The sequence below is a fragment of the Mixophyes fleayi genome, chromosome 4 (assembly GCF_038048845.1).
Source record: "Mixophyes fleayi isolate aMixFle1 chromosome 4, aMixFle1.hap1, whole genome shotgun sequence".
Lineage (NCBI taxonomy): Eukaryota > Metazoa > Chordata > Amphibia > Anura > Limnodynastidae > Mixophyes > Mixophyes fleayi.
Genome location: NC_134405.1, coordinates 264,537,228 through 264,555,142, shown reverse-complemented (window position 1 = coordinate 264,555,142; position 17,915 = coordinate 264,537,228). Strand labels below are relative to the sequence as shown.

General features: G+C 39.4%; 1 protein-coding gene across 1 annotated transcript in view; it reads right to left on the bottom strand.

Moving 5' to 3' along the window:
- Window positions 1–7,508: 7,508 nt before the first annotated feature.
- KIF3A (kinesin family member 3A) overlaps window positions 7,509–17,915 on the bottom strand; it is a 78,582-nt gene continuing 68,175 nt past the window's right edge. Inside the window, exons 15-16 of the mRNA XM_075206004.1 lie at window positions 12,661–12,805; window positions 7,509–10,529 (exon numbers count right to left, since the gene is read on the bottom strand). Coding sequence (XP_075062105.1) covers window positions 10,481–10,529; window positions 12,661–12,805 — 194 coding nt within the window. The 3' untranslated portion in view covers window positions 7,509–10,480. The remainder of the gene's footprint in view (window positions 10,530–12,660; window positions 12,806–17,915) is intronic.

The following is a 17,915-nucleotide window of genomic DNA, read 5'->3' as shown; positions in this document are numbered from 1 at the left end:
ACCACTGCCTTATACCAATTGCAACTGAAGTTTGCCTCACTGATAAATGCAGAGCATTTAAGAAAACAAATACCACAACATTTTTAAATTATGGTAATAAATTGTGTACCAATTGCAAAAGAAATCTGTCTTTTCAGCAAATATCACCAAGGACTTTTTTTTCAGCTAAATAAACATAACAGTAGAGGATTTAAATTAATGAATTAAGTTTACAATACAAAACACAGTAAAACACTACAAGCTTAAAAGCAATGCTAACAAACACCCTCCTTATCTACCATTTACATTAGTCAAACCAGAGAGATAAGATGGTTGCAGAGGTCATTTAGCATCTCTGTGCTGAAGCTCACTGTAGGAAATCATATTTTAAACAGAAACTTACTCAGTTGCCATGAACACCTTCAATCAGCTGGGCAGGCAGTGTAGTGAGATCATGAGATCATGTGCACTGCAGCCAATAACTCAAAAGGGGACTTGACTGACTAGCAGCCTCCTGACAGTCTTCCTGCACTTAATAGTGCAGAAAGCTGTTCACTGCTTTGCCGAGTATAGATGCAGTCTCGCTGTTCCTCCATAACACCTATTCTTAATGTGTCTTCCCTAGATTCTAGTTCTGACCTCTGCTTTGGACTTGGTATACTCTCTGAATCTCCGCCTGCCCTGACCTTTTCTTTGGACTTGACTACTCTCTGGATCACTACCTACCCTGAGCTTTACTTTGGACCTAACTACTCTCTAAATTGATGCCTGCCTTGATCAATGCTTTTGACTTGACTACTTTATAGATCACTGTCAGCCCTGAGCTTTGCTATGGAGCTGGAAGCTCATTCGATTGCTGCCTGCCCTGATTACTGGTTTGGACTTTGACTACTCATTGAAGGCGAACATGAGTACCTGTGTTTCTGTCCACAGTATTGTACCACTTGATTTATGTCTACTATATATGCTGTTCCAAGGTAAGTTTTAGAATAAGACCCTACTACTACATGCCTATGACCTGGGGCAACCAAGTGCCATGTGAGCACCTCTCACTATAAGAGAAATGCACTGCTAAATGCAAAGATATGTGGTCTCACAGTTCAAAATGTTATCATAAAAGATTTTTTACTATTAATTTATAGGAAGGTGGACAGATATATATTGAAATCTTTCCCTAACTCTAGTGTCTCAGGTAGGGGATTCACTAGAAATGCCTGGGCACCATAGCCAAACTGGGACGGAGCACCTTATGTACCATCATTCCCACCAAAATTCCTGCTCCATCTGCAGTCAATATCCAGAAGTGAACAGTACTAATTCTATTATCAGTAGAGATACTCAGGCTCGGTTTTTAGAAAATCGAGCCCCACCGAACTTTGTAGATTCAAGTACCAACCCAAGCCAGCTCGGTACTCTTCTGCTTCCTCGGTTCTGATGATGAGACAAAATGTCATTGTCTCGTTGTCGGTCTTGGATTCCATATGTCCCTCCCATCCCAGGAGATCCGGCGCCATTGCTCACAAAGACACTCCAGTCTCTAGCCAGAAATCTCAATCTATCCTGCAACAGTACACCTAAATCCCTGCCGGACAGTGATTTTTCTACTCAGTTGTCATTACTCAGTCATTTGATTCAAAAAAACATTTTTTTCTATTTTATTCAAATTGCACGCTGTAGTGTGTGTATATTATCTGGCAACGTTGTTCACTAAAATCACTGCCTGACAGTGTGTACTCTACTCATTTGTCATTTGCTGAAAAAAGCATATATTTAATTAAAATTGCACTCTGTTCCAGAGTGTGTATTTGACAGCGTTGATCACAAAAATCAATGACTGGCAGTGTGTACTTTACTCAGTTGTCATTTGGTAAATAAAAATATATTTAATTAAAATTGCACACTGTTCTAGTGTGTGTATTTGATTGCCTATGTATATCAATGTAATTGCGGGTAAAGGCCTTCCTCGCAGAACTTGCAGTTCATTTTGAACACAAATCCAAAACCAAAGGGTGGTTTTGCCCAAACTAAAACCAAAATCCTAAGCCAATACAGATCTAAACCAAAGCCAAAACACAGGGGTCAGTGAACATCCCTAATTATCAGCCATCTGACATATTATTCTGACTTGTATATCAGTCATTGAAATGCACTTTCCCACAAGTTAACTCGAATTCTGGAGAAGATGGGTAATCAGAGGAATTACATCTGTATTGCTAGTGTGGTTTAAAACATTTAAACATTTTGATGGATGTCATATTAGGGCAGCACAGTGGCTTAGTGGTTAGCAAATCTGCCTCACAGCACTGGGCTCAAGAGTTTGAGTCCTGACCATGGCCTTATCTGTGTGAAGTTTGCGTGGCCCACGCTCAAAAAACATACTAGTAGGTTAATTTGCCTCTATTAAATTGACCTTAGTCTCTCTCAGTCGGTGTATATTAGGGAATTTAGACTAGAAGCTCCAATGGGGCTGGGACTGATGTGAGTGAGTTCTTTGTACAGCACTGTAGAATTAGTGGTGCTATATAAATAAATAAATGATAAGAATATTTTGATTTCCACCGAAAACTAATTTTTGTAGTCAACACAACCCCTCCCTTCAACTAAAGACTAGCTTAGATCAGTTCTTCTATCCGTGGGACAAAGTGCAAAGAGCACTGTGTTGCATTCCAACACAGATGCTAGTCGCATAGTCGCGCAACTCTGTTTAAGGCTCTGTTAAAATGAGAAACACTGGTGGATATTCTCCTGGGATGAAATTTTCTTCTCGCCTGGAAGTCGCCTTGTCAAGAGGAACATACTGTCAGGATTCTGTGATAGGGTTACTAGGGTGTGCAGTCCAGCAGGTTAGGAGGTAATACGTTTTCAAAACCTTTGTGGCTGGTCCTACAATAAAGGACCTGTTTAGTCTTCCTGGTGAGTGCATCGTCCTGGTTTTTTGCTTGTCCAGGTCTGTTCAATTAGCTTCCCTAGTGAGCATTTAGATAATAAGCACCTCAATTTTTAGGTTTATGCATTTGATTCCGGGTGCACATGAGTATTTGTTTCCCATGATTTAGGCATGTGCAATTCCAGGTATTTTGAATGTTGGCCTAGATGAGGGCTATCGAAGTCGTATAATTGGATGAACGATAGTATATTGGTTAATATTGTTTTGTCGTGCAATTGCGATCAGTATGCCTCTTAACACGTGGCATACCGCGATCACATGGTAAAATACGCACGCACACACTCGCACTACAACATTTAGTTATTTATATATTTCATATCTAAATTGATTCCATTTCACAGTGATTTATGAGCAGATAGTATTTAGTTTATTATTAGTTTATATATTATGATTATATGTACACTTCAGTGTTATTTAAGGTTCAGGTTATAGGAAATGTTTGGTATCATTTTAATCCCCTATTCATCAGCAGCTGTCCGGTTCATTCGCCGAAGAGATCGCATATTGCATACTCTAGTTATTGATGTTAGGGAATAAATAGTCAGAGTAATACCAACTGTAAAATGCTAATAGACTAGTTGAAACTGGAGTCTTGGCAGGAAAGTCAGAGCACAACCCCTGGAGAGATGACCCCCACCTTTAGATATTTTGGTTTGAACTGGCCTATGACCTGCAGCACACTGGACCTTCCTGATACCTGGACCAATAGAAGCAAGCCACACCATCTGCATTGTTTTCACTGTAACACTGAGCATATATAATACAGCTCAAACTGGTACCAAGTCAGTCTTTCATGACCACAGTATTCTGGAGTGAAATACTGTGCGCTGGTACCAGTGGGAGCGCAGATTAGCGAGCGCATGCGAGCGCAGAATATATGTATCTTTTTGGTATTGGCTGTACTGTATTATAATTATGTATTGAACTGTTAAATTTTACATCTGCTAAAATAAATTACTTTGTGCCTTGGAAACACAATACAATCACTTGGTCAATGCTTATTTGAAAACGATAGAATTACTTTAATAGGGCACATAGTAAATTACCTATATAAAGGTGGGTATAACTGAGAGTGACCTTGGATTCTACAGCAGTTTAAGATACACACAGAGAGGAATAAAACATGAGGACATGCAGATATGCGACTAGCAGGGCCTGATTTACCGCTAGGCAACCTAGGCACCTGCCTAGGGCCTAGCGGCTCTCAGGGGGCCCAGATGGGGGGACAGGAGAGAGGGGGGTGCCATGAATCGGGTGAGGGGCTGGCGTTAAAGCTAGGGGTAGAAACTAAATCCCCTTCAGGTTAGGTACCTTGGCACCCGGTATGGGTTCATGTGATCGCAGCAGTCACATGGTAGGCAGTGAAGGCGAGCTGCTGGAATTCAAAGGTAGTCAGTGCAGGAGCTCCATCATTTCTTATGTTCCTGGCATCATTCATGTGGAAAAAGGTAAGAAGAAGGGTACTTGGCATAGGGGGGACATGTTTGAGGGAAGCTGCATGGGGTCATGTGTGATAGAAGCTGCAGGGCATAGGGGGGGGCATGTGTGATGGAAGCTGCAGGGGGGGCATGTGTGATGGAAGCTGCAGGGGGGCATGTGTGATGGAAGCAGCAGGGCACAGGGGGGGCATGTGGGATGGAAGCTGCAGGGGGGGCATGTGTGATGGAAGCTGCAGGGGGGGCATGTGGGATAGAAGCTGCAGAAGGGGCATGTGTGATGGATGGGGGGGAGGGGGCAAACCAATATCTTGCCTAGGGCCCCATGAGGTCTAAATCCGGCTCTGGCGACTAGCGATAATTAGATTCAATAGAATAGAATAATAAGACAAGCAGCATAACCTGATCAGAGACAGATACATTATGAAGGGTCAGAAAGAATTGCAATTGATGTGAAGCAGGAAGATGAAACATCAGCACTTAGACTGTCATCCATCTCTGCGTCTTTAGTAAGATTCTCAACCAAGTTATTATTATTTTTAATAAAATTAAGTGGTGTCCACAAGGTTTTTTTTACTTTGAATACACTAATGTGGGTTAAAAAAGGGGTGTGATTTATTTAAATTTTACTTTGTGGCTCAGTGGTCTCTGGGTGTCAGGGAATTCTAGCACTTGTGGTTCTCCAAATGCCAACATGCCCCGGGTATGCTGGTGCTTGAAGTTCCCCACTCTCTCACTCTGTCATTATGATAGGGGGCCTCCCTGCTATAGTGACACCAGCCCCGGCTGGCTTGCCTAGTGCTGCTTCTCGTGAAATTGTGGGGACCCCACGCTTTTTTTCTCCACGTTTTTACAATTACCAGCACTAGGGTTAATATCATTAGGAGGAGGGAATCCCACGCATTTTATTACACTGTATAAAGGCTGCAGGCTACTACAGGTGCTTACAGGTACATACATACCTAGTGTCCTGTGTAGTAGAGTACAGCAGCCCTTTACCGAAATTCAAAAGGGCACGAATCTTGTGATATGTGCCTTGATGTATTCGGGAGAATGCACATTTGCGTGTGAATGCTTACCTTGATGAATCAGGCCAAACATGTTTCCGAACATTTTAACACACAATTTTTGTTCATTTGCTGAATTTAGCATATTGAAAAAATAAAATAGCGAATGTGGCATGTAGAAGTTTGGGCATCAAAGAAGGATAGGGAAAATTTACAAGATGCTGTTAACTACCTTTTCTTCCAGAGATGCTTCGGATCTCCTCAATGATATTGCCGTGGCACTTTCAGAGCTTGAGAAGAGGCTCTGCTAGCACTTCACAGGGATTGATATCCAAGGAAAATGAGGTAGGAAAGTTTGAATCCTGTTGACACCAGCAATGCAAAGAGCAATTGAACTTCTTTAAGAGAAGAATGTGGAGTGGCCACTGAAAATGTCTACATGTTTGCAAGACCAGCTACTTTGTCAGATTTCAGAGACACTAATTGCATATGCCTCTTTGCTCAGGAATGTGAAGCTAAGAATCACCAAACACGGTCTTCCACAAAGCTTTGAAAGCATGTTGCTTCTCTTTCAAAAGTTCTCAACCTAAATGACATAGAACTGGATCAATAGGCAGGCTTCCTTGGGCACGATATCAGGGTGCATCTGCAGTATTACTGCCTCCCAAAAAGGAACCCTGCAACTCACCAAGATCAGCAAGCTTTTAATGGCTCGTGAGAGGGTAAGACTGGCTGAATTTACAGGCAAGAATTTGGAGAGATGAACATTGATCCAGATAGTAGATTCAAAATCTCATATCAAATATATGGATTCAATTTTTACCTTCTAAAATCAGTCTTTATTACAAACTTACTTCTTAAGAAATAGTCCAGCTACAGAGTGATGGGTCAGACAACGAGGAATCCAAGGCTTTCAATGGTTGTAGCACACTGTTTTGCTACTTAAAGCATGTTTCTTTCTGAAGTGGAGGTGTATACGGTGTTTTGCCACACCACCACTTCTCCTACTGCCTTCATTGTAACAGTATTAAATTCCATTTACTTCCATTCCCATTACCTATATATCTATCATAACCTGTAATGCTACAATGATACTGTACAGAGAAGCATACTAAGTCACCAAATATACACTGAAGTGGTAGATCATAGACTAGAATTTATTCATCTATATAGTCTATCGATCCATCTCATTTATCTATATACTTCCAGGGAGAAAGCTGATAAATAGAATATAGCTGAATATTATAGTAGAAAAGTAGAGAACATTGTTCAGTAACTTTGATATAGCACATGTAGCAATTGACCTGGAACCCATTATGGAAGCAACACCCTTGATTTAATGTGTATGATACATAGTTATACTAACTTTAGATTTTTTTTTTGCTCATATTTATTCTTACTGTTTGTGTAGTAAAATCAGTGTCGGTGGGAGTTGGACTGCACAGCAGAAAGTGTCTGCGATATGACTTTACCATATAAATAATATATTATTTTCATTAAGATATGCATTTTTATTATTAATAGGATCTGACTTGTTTATAGATATATACGACAACAGATGTGTTTTGTCTAAATTTATACCACAATTTCTATGAGTGTAACTGCAGAGAATCCTAAAAACAGAGTGGCATGAACTGAGCAGGCAGCCCAGCAATTCTAGTCATTTAAAAGGAAAGATCAAGATTTATTTGTTTCTATATGTATGAGCTCAGTCGGAAAATTAGTCAGGGGTAAGAAGTGTGAGGTGGGTATATACTGAGGAAAACGGCTTCCCTGCACAAATGATTTCATTCAGTGTCCTAACCTGCCTATTTTTTATTCTACACTCTGTGGCCATTTTATTAGGTACACCTGTACATCTGCTCATTAATACAAATATGTAATTAGCCAATCATGTGGCATCAACTCAATGCATAAAACCATGCAGCCATGGTCAAGAGGTTCAAGACCAAACTCCAGAATTAAATGTGATCCAAGTGACTTTGACCATGGAATGAACTGCTGATCTCCTGAGATTTTCACACACAACATACTCAGAGTTTACAGAGAATACAAAACAAAAAAACATTCAGTGAGCGGAAGTTCCACAGAGGCTTTTAGCCCAATGTCATGTGAAACCAAATAAAAGCAGGTACACAGTTTCAGAATACATGTAGAGTTTATTTTTAGGGAGTCAGACTCACACAGAAACTAGTTATGAATGGAACATGCTGCCTAATGTCGTAACATAGCAATAAGTAAATGAAATAAAAGGTTACAGTTCTTGACCCCTTTCCAACAATGCAAGCACACAATATGTGTGCTTGCAGATGACATTAGTATCACTAATAACCAGATCTAATTCTGAAAATTGGTTATGGTGGTATTTCTCCTGTAGATTTGAATTGCTATATATGGACGGATGTCCACTCAGGCCTACTCTGAAAGCAGGACAAATAATATGTACACAAGTAAACTGCCTATCTATAAGAATCCACATATTGAAGATCACATACTACATAGTACGCAAGTTGATTCAAAATGTACACATACATTGTACTTGTGCTTCCTCAGCTTTTATTGTATTTCAGCAACCTGAAAGCAAAGTATAAGATTGCCTTATATGACATATCAGCTTGAGTTTGGCTATCTTCAAGATGTTGAATGCAGTAACAATTAATACCCCATTCATACTGCACCAAAATCCCGGGTTTTTGCCGGGGCGAGCTCAAACGACCCGGGTCTTGGTGCAGTATGAATGATACAAGTCAAAAATCCCGGGTCTAAAAACCCGGGTCTTCAACCCAGGATTTATTGAGGGGTAATTCCCGGGTTGGACCCGGGTTGCCTGCACCATGACTTTTTCAACCCGGGTTGCACAGAAAGCAAGCTGATTGGCTGTCTGACCTGTAATGCTCACAATATTTACATTAACTGCATACATAAAACCAGGAAAAAAAAACTCGAGGAAAACAACAGTATGGACTGAAACAACTACTTCTATCATCCACACTATAAGAAACAAACGAAAGAGAAAGGTCGCACATACTTTACATAGGTGACTAAAGTAAAGTACGGAGCGGTGAGCAGTACAGAACGGAATTGGTGGAAGCACTGAAGAAATGTCTGATTGTTTACAAATGATACAACGGAACAATAAAAATTAAAATATCTTATAAGATACACTCACACATCTTTATGGACAAAACAGCAGAAAAGCAGACTATTACAAAAAAAAAAATGTTTTCAGCCAATGAAAACTGGTCTGGTGATGACTCCCACAAATTGCCAGGGCACAAACTTGTGCAGTATGAATGGGGTCAACCCGGGAAATTCCCGGGTCCGAGGTGCAGTATGAATGGCGTTTCTGAGCTGGGACGCTCCGAGCCCCGGCAAAAACCCGGCTTGAAAAACCCGGGATATTGCCGGGGCGGCAGTATGAAAGCGGTATAAGTCTAGTCTCCAACCAAATTCAGTATCTGCTACCTCTGCACATATTGTAAAATGTTATCTCATGAATCTTTATCACCACACATGGGTGGTTTGAGTTGCAGGAGACAAAAAACACAAACTACAGACTTTCTAAAGTGAATGGCTAGTAGGATTCACTACTATTGAAAAAAGGACAATAATAAAAAATAGTTGGGTCCCTCTCCCCTGCAGCTGTTCTCGGTGGAGGTAACAATAGAGTAAAATAACATCTGTTACAGATTATTACAATATTGGGATTCATATATTCTTACCTACTCATTATCTTATTTAAAATCTCTAAGCAGAGACATTTGTCTAATGTTTTGTGAAAAAAGAAAATAAAAACAACTCACATAGGCCACTAGTTGCTTTGCTATATTCACAAAAACAAAAAACACAATAAAAACTGTACATAAGTATACACACAAATATACATAAAATAAATAGGTGTAAGGTTACTGATGATTACATTGTGTTGCTATCTATATTGCAAGTGGAACATTATAATCTAACAAATAAACATTATAATTCAGAGAGGTGAGGTAGACCCAATTGAAACATGATTTTATTTTAGTTGAGGTGCACTTGCCGATTGGACAGAATGGATAAAATGGAAAGGAAATGGAGGAAGAACAACCAGCTAATTAGAGACATATAATATGAATTTTAAAAAAAAGATAAGCAACATGCTGTACATATGACAATTATTATACGTGTATTTAGGACTTCATAAGGGCTAGGGCTGAACTATAGTTTGTGTAATTTTGTCTTTTCATGAATACAACCAACACATTTTAAAGTATGAGTGCTTGTCATCAAGGAACAGAATGACCAGTCAGAAAAATGGGAGAAATAAAACATTTAGGTCACATCTTTCTCTTAATAATAACAGCTTGAAAGAATACCACAAATCATGTTATTACTATAGAAATGGAAATACACCCAAATTATATTGTTCTATAATCTTCCTTTTCTCAATAGATATTAGGAAATATATTATATTGGTATCCACATGCGATTTCAGTAACTTAGTCAGAATAAAAAGCCTACACACTTTCGCACAGACCCACAGAAACAACAATTTTTGAGCTACATTATAATATAAACTGGGAAAAAGTGTCATGAATCATTTTCATGTAAACAATCTTGTAGCTATGGGAAGTAACTTGTCGACTTCTGCTTTACATAAAAAGGGTGGGATTTCATTAGAGTGTAGGTTAGGGTTTCTCAATCTGAGCTCCACCTATGTGTCCCAGGGTTATAGAGCCATTATAGCAAATAGCAGAATAGAGTAGAACTTTTAAAGTGACTAAAAATGGATTTTATTTGAAGTATTATTTATAGCTGGCTGAGGGAGCTTGCTGTAGGCAACGTGTTAAATTATGACTATGCAACAGGATGAAATGTGTATGTAATAAAAGCAAATGAAGCGTAAAAAGCATTTGTGTACTTATGACAGTAAGACATGTCACAATAGCATAGTAAAACAAAAGTATTTCAATTGTTAAACGTTCTTTCTGCAACACATCAAATATCCTACACAGCTTAAAAGTGGTATGCCAAGAAATCTTCCACAGAGCATTTTACATTGCAAACAATTTAGTTTTAGGCTTTTATTACACCAGCACAGAATATTCTTCATAGTCCAGTATAGTGAACAGCTACTGTAATAATGAGTCAATTACGGCTTCTGGTTTTGCTGAACGCTTCCTATAGGAGGAAAAAAATGAAAACATTATTATTCAATATGAATAAAGAAGGAAAAGAATGCATTTAACAATTCTAGAAATCTGATATGTAAAAAAAAATAGTAGGTTATTGAAAGTGACTGCACTGTGCATTGGAACCGAAATGAATTAGTACTCAGGTTGTTTTTAAGTAAAATGAATCCTAAAAAAATATGTTAGTTAATGTAAATCAAATGTCTACGTAGTTACATCTGCAAAACTAAATTTAGTAGGGTTCGCTTGCTTCAAATTATTAGGCTTAATTTTTATCTTCTATTTCAGGTCACTGTATGTAATATGTATAGCCCTGCATAATTTGTCAAAGCTTTATAAATAAAGAATTATATAGGTTTTAAATGTGAAGTATAAGAGCTGTGACTGTGTAATCATGTTCCTATTATATGTAAAGTCTAACAAGTTAGTAATTTACAGAAAAGAATTCATATTCGATGCAAAAATAAGGTAGTTAGATATTCATTTCTAAATCATTTGTAATTTCTAGCTATTTTTATCAGAGCAATGATAAATAAATCCCCAGTAAAGTTGTTAAATGTAGAGAGTGCTGAAGGTGGATTAATTCGTCCATTCGTTCTGAGGTGGAATATTTTTTTTCAGAGTTACAGAAGCTAACGAAATTTATAATGACATGGTGGAAAAGTCAAAGTTTATTTTGTGTGCAAATCAGTGACAGGAATGACCAGATAAAGAGCACAGATCTGAAGGTAGTACACATGAATTGGCAGTCTGATTGGAACTTCAGTCGTTTGTAAAATCGTTAGTGATAACAAACTGGTCGAAAGATTTTTAAGTGTGTACCCAGCTTTAAAGACAAGTTCTGGGTAAGTAAATTGCAAGCTTTAAATTGTGTATAGTTACTGCCATTAATACTTCCAATTTACCTTTTGCTAACAGGGCCAACGTGACAAAGTCCCTAAAAGTGGGTAATATGATGTAGTGAAAGTTACAATCAAAGAAAATTGTATTGCAGTGTTTGGACCGCTGGCTTTGAATAGTGTGATTTTTGCTGCCCTTAGCTACATTTTAATAACTTATCATGTAAATATTTAGATAGGCCAGCTTTCAGTATAACAAACTGATAAAACATTATGTTGTTTTTTTTCCAAGAGAAAATCATACATTATATTGAATCACTGATTACCTGCAAAACTCTATTTTTTGTATTTGGCGAGAGGCATTCTAATCCTGGTGTAAAATGGTTTGTTTTGTTTTTTTTCCAATTTAAAATGAAATACTTTTCTCAAAATTGGGACCACAATTCATCATAAGTAGCAAGTCTTTAATTTAAAAGAGGTCTGCATCTTTAGACATCACATATCATTTTGACCTGAATTCCCTGTGTAGTACAGTGCTCTCCCCAGACAATTTTGCCAGCCACTTGAGATTACGAAGTAGCCGGCTGGGGGCAGTTGTAATACTTATGCAATAATATTGAAAAAGGTGATTACCCACACCTGCCAGGACTGGTCAGACTGGTGGCCAGTGGTCTAACACACACACTGCTGGCTGTACAGTCAGGAGCAAAAATTTTGAGAATGACAAGTAATTGTTTTCACAAAGTTTGCTGCTTCAGTGTTTTTAGACCTTTTTGTCAGATATTGCTATGGTATACTGAAGTAAAATTATAAGCTTTTCATAAGTGTCAAAGGCTTTTAATGACAATTACATTAAGTTTATGCAAAGAATCAATATTTGCACGGTTGACCCCTCTTTTTGAAGACCTCTGCAATTTGCCCTGGCATGCTGTCAATCAACTTCTGGGCCACATACTGACTGATGGCCGCCCATTCTTGCCTAATCAATGCTTGGAGTTTGTCAGAATTTGTGGGTTTTTGTTTGTCCACCCGCCTCTTGAGGATTGACCACATGTTCTCTTAACAGAAGAGACAATAAATTGACTTCAATACAGTGTACTAATAAGCAGTGATAGTATGGAGTTTGGACAGTGAAACATGTTACTATGATTAGGAATAGAGTTTATTGAAATTTATCTAGTCCCTTCCATTTTCCTTGCTGATTGTGGATTCTAATTGAAGCAAACTGTACTAACTCCAGCAGTTCTATGTTTCAACCATGAATAAAAGGCATATAAACACCTTCGACCAGTTTTGGGTCTTGATTTTCCTTTTGATGTTCTTGGTCTCTCCAACTTCATTAAGGACTGACGCAAACTTTCCTCGGTGTAAGCCAAATACACATGGGACAAGTCCACTTCAAAAGGCTGAGGGAAAATAAGCAAAATAATCACATTTCAGAGCACTAGCAATGTGGAACCTTTATGCAAGTTACTCTGTAATAAAAGCATAACTATTCACAAAATCAGATATGTACCATTTTGTTTTTTAAGGCTAACCACTCTTTATTTTGCATATATAATCCCTATCCTATTTCCAAGTGCTATCTAAACACTATAGTAGAGTGTACATCATCATCATCATTTATTTATATAGCGCCAACATATTCCGTAGCGCTTTACAATTGGGGACAAACGTAATAAACTAATAAACAAACTGGGTAAAACAGACAAAGAGGTGAGAAGGCCCTGCTCGCAAGCTTACAATCTATGGGACAATGGGAGATTGACACATGAGGTTAAGTATACATTTTGCATCTTGGCCCAGCCAGACTGCAAAGGTAGGGTGACTCATAAGCTAAATGATCCTGTCACACAACAATGTTGGTCCGGGGGTAGTTGTCTTGTGTGAAATTGTGTAACAGGCTAAAGGTAGTGAGGTTAAGATGGTGGTTGAGGAATATTATAAGCTTGTCTGAATAGGTAGGTTTTCAGAGAACGCTTGAAAGTTTGTAGAACAGAGGAGAGTCTTATTGTGCGAGAGAGAGATTTCCATAGAGTGGGTGCAGCCCGAAAAAAGTCCTGTAACCGGGAATGGGAGGATGTAATGAGGGTGGATGAGAGACGCAGATCTTTTGCAGAACGGAGTTGCCGAGTTGGGAGATATTTTGAGACAAGAGAGGAGATGTATGTTGGTGCAGCTTTGTTGATGGCCTTGTAGGTTAGTAAAAGTATTTTATATTGGATTCGGTAGAAGACAGGCAGCCAGTGTAGAGACATACAGAGTGATTCAACAGAGGAATAGCTATTTGCAAGGAAAATCAGTCTTGCCGAAGCATGCAAAATAGATTTTAGGGGTCTGAGTCTGTTTTTGGGAAGACCAGTAAGGAGGGAATTGCAATAGTCAATGCGGGAGATGATTAGTGCATGAATTAAGGTTTTAGCAGTGTCTTGTGTGAGATATGTGCGGATTCTGGAAATGTTCTTTAGATGTATGTAACATGATTTAGATATAGAGTCAATGTGGGGAACAAAGGATAGGCGTGAATCAAGGATTACACCTAGGCAGCGAGCTTGTGGGGTGGGATTTATGGTCATGTTATCAACAGAGATAGAAATGTCAGGTATGCTCTTGTTGGCGGGTGGGAATATTATTAACTCTGTTTTAGAAAGATTAAGTTTGAGTTGACGAGAGGACATCCAAGATGAAATGGCAGAAAGACAGTCAGTTACACGGGACAACACAGATGTCGAGATATCAGGAGAGGATAGATAGATTTGGGTATCATCCGCATAGAGATGATACTGAAAGCCAAAGGAACTTATTAGATTTCCAAGAGAAGCGGTATAGATAGAGAACAGCAGAGGACCTAGCACCGAGCCTTGTGGTACTCCAACTGATAGGGGAAGCGGAGCAGAGGTGGCTCCAGAGAAATTAACAGTGAAAGAGCGATTAGAGAGGTAAGATGAGAACCAGGATAGAACTGTGTCTTGAAGACCTAGGGATTGCAGCGTTTGTATGAGAAGAGAGTGGTCAACGGTGTCAAATGCAGCCGAGAGATCAAGGAGAATTAGGAGAGAGTAATGGCGTTCAGTCTTAGCAGTGATCAGATCATTAACAACCTTGGTCAGCGCAGTCTCTGTGGAGTGTTGAGAACGAAAGCCAGACTGAAGAGGATCCAACAGGTTGTTTGTGGAAAGAAAGCGTGTGAGGCGAGTGTAGGCAAGTCTCTCTAGAAGCTTGGAGGGGCAAGGGAGCTGAGAGATGGGACGGTAATTTGAGAGAGAGTTTGGGTCGGAGTTTTGTTTTTTTAGAATAGGAGTAATCACTGCATGCTTGTATAGTGATGGAAAGATGCCAGTAGAGAGTGAGAGATTACAGATTTGAGTTAGAGGTGAAATGAGCACAGAAGACAGGGATCTACCAATTTGCGAGGGAATAGGATCAAGAGGACAGGAGGTAGAGTAGGAAGATAAGAAGAGCGTAGAAATTTCCTCTTCATTTGTGGGGTCAAATGAAGAAAGGGTGTCAGAGGGTAGTGGGAAGGAAATGAGCTGATGGCTTGTTGAGGAAGAGGATACCATTTCTAGTCTGATCTTGTCAATCTTGTCCTTGAAGTAGGAAGCAAGATCCTGAGCACTGATAGTAGATGGAGGGTTCGGGGTGGGAGGATTGAGAAGATGATTAAATGTATTGAAAAGGCGTTTGGGGTTAGAAGCCTGAGCATAGATAAGAGATTGAAAGTATGTTTGTTTTGCAGTGTCCAGAGCATTTCGATAGGAGTGGTAGACAGAAGTATATGTGAAGAAGTCATTAGAGCTTCGAGATTTACGCCAGTGACGTTCTGCTTTACGGGACAGTTTTTGAAGATTTCGTGTTGCTTTGGTGTGCCACGGTTGACATCGAAGTCGACGTGTAGTATGAAGTGTCGCTGGAGCCACTTGATCAAGGGCCGTTGCTAAGGTTAGGTGAAAATGAGGTACTGCCATCTCAGGGGATGAGAATGTAGAGATAGGGGAGAGAAGGTGTTGGAGAGAGGTGGAAAATTGTTGAAGATTGATAGAATTAAGATTTCTACGAGTATGAGGAGGCTTGGTTGAGTTAGACAGTAGAGAGGTTAGAGCAGTGGGGGTGAGAGTGTAGCTGATAAGGTGATGATCCGAGAGGGGGAAGGGTGTATTAATAAAATTAGAAACTGAGCATAGTCTAGAGAAAACAAGATCAAGGCAGTGGCCATCCTTATGAGTAGATGATTCAATCCACTGGGAGAGGTCAAGTGAGGATGTTAGAGAGAGTAGTTTGGAAGCAGCTTTGGAAGGTGGGTTATCAATGGGGATGTTGAAGTCACCCATGATGATGGTGGGGATGTCTGAAGATAAGAAGTGAGGGAGCCATGCAGAGAAATCCTCAATAAATTGTTGGTGTGCTCCAGGGGGACGATAAGATCACCGCAACACGTAGTGAGAATGGATTAAAAATGCGAATAGCATGTACTTCAAAAGATGTGAACGTGAGTGATGGGACATTTGGTAGAACTGTGGGGAGAGAAGTAGTCCAACCCCACCTCCTTGTCTGCCTTCAGGTCTGGAGGTGTGGGTGAGATGGAGGCCACCATGTGAAAGTGCTGCAGGTGAGGCAGTGTCTGATTGCATGAGCCATGTTTCTGTTATTGCCAGAAGGTTGAGGTTGAGGTACATAGGACTTACCTGTCCTGAAGTTCAAGCAATTTTTAGGGGTGACAGAGGGAAGCTGCCGTAGGAAGTCCTGTGCCTATGGCTAAAACTACCCACCACAATCAGATTTGAACAGAGTAGCACAAAATATATTTGTGCTGTTCAGAGTGGACCAGCCATAGACAAAAGGTCATATTACGACAACACCTTTCTCCTTCCTCTGTTCCCAACACTGAAGATGGCAGAAGCATCAGTACAGGTCTTATATCTGCAGCACTGCAGAACAGGTGGTAATATTTAACTGATTTAATGTATAATCCTTTTTTGTTCAGCAGTATCAGAATATATATTACATAAAATATATATTAGACAAAAATAAGTACAAAGTCTAAAAAATAAATATATAAACAAACACAAAATCTATCTTCTTACAAATAATGTCATGCTGCCTACTATTGCAATCAACTCTTAAAAGGTAGTATAGATGAGAAGACTCAATAGTTTCAAAAGACCGATAAGTGACCATCTTTTTGACCTGTCCTTGTTTCGAGTCTACATTCAAAAGATTTCTATCTGGCAAATGCTTTGAGCATTAGTATCAGGGATCTTTGGTGAATCTCGCGATTCTGGACACACATGTACAGATGGAAGTATATTACTGGAACTGAAATGTCAATATTTAACGGTTGATTTTGGGTCTGAATTGATCTATTCTTGACTACACATGCTCCAATAAGTGACCAATTTGACGGTAATCAATTGTGTAGACTGCTTATATCTATGTGTATGTACCCACTTTCACCTTAGTAATTACCAACATTTTTCCTAGTCGACACATCTCTCAAAAATAGTCTAATAAACAAAATTGAAAAAAAAATGAGAAAAAAACAGGTCTGAGAAACAGAGGCATTTTAATATTTAAAAACATTTCAAATAGCTTTCCCAATGCATGTCCAGCTTCTTTAATTCTTTTAAATTGTGAGATATATAGATGCAGTGGGATGGCGCTTGGGGATTAGATTGTAGTTACAGGTTTCTGCCTAAACCCAAATCCAGAGGGTTGGGTTTAGGCAGATATCAATATTCTAGTTAGGTGCGAGTGTGACGTTGCCTATTAAACTATATACCATTTGGTTTTGTGAGTCTCACACATGACAATATTGTATTACCGTGTGGTCTCTATTAACTGTATACTGGTAATCATCTAAATGCATATATATAGTATGTTGGAAATAAATAAATTCGTAGCAGAGCAGCTCCATCGCTGCGATCTATTGATCCTCTGAATGGCGCAAATTTTCCTGGCGGGTTTGGGAGCTGTAGCCGGAGCAGTGTCAGTAGAGGAGGTTTCCGAATCACTGCTCCGGCTACAGCTCCCAAACCATGACTGGGGCAGTACACCTATCAAACCGTAATGCAGGTGTCCTAAGGCGAGCTCAGGGAGGACAGAATCCTCCCATGGAGCAGAAGGGCTCCACGCGAGGTTTCTGTCCTCCCTGAGCTCACCTGAGGATCACGTGGCTCCCGTAGCTCAAGGGGACAGCTGACCGGGAACCACTGCCTACCTGGCCCCGGCATCTACACGGGAAATTGAAAGTTGGCTAAAAATTGTATATACCACAATGTTTTTTAAAGAATAATGTAAGCGCAATACCTATTTAACAATAAATTGTAGATGACGATACGTCACTATATTTTGTTCTCTAATTTTTTTCACTTTACAAACGCACAAAGACACTCGGAGAGTGAAGGTGTAAGGATAAAAGCTAAGAATCTCTTCAAACTACAGGACACATCAAAGAGAGGAAGAAGTATCAACAGAACTGTAAGATACCCAAGTCTGATTTCATATCTGTATTGGCATGGTGTTATTAATTTTGTGAA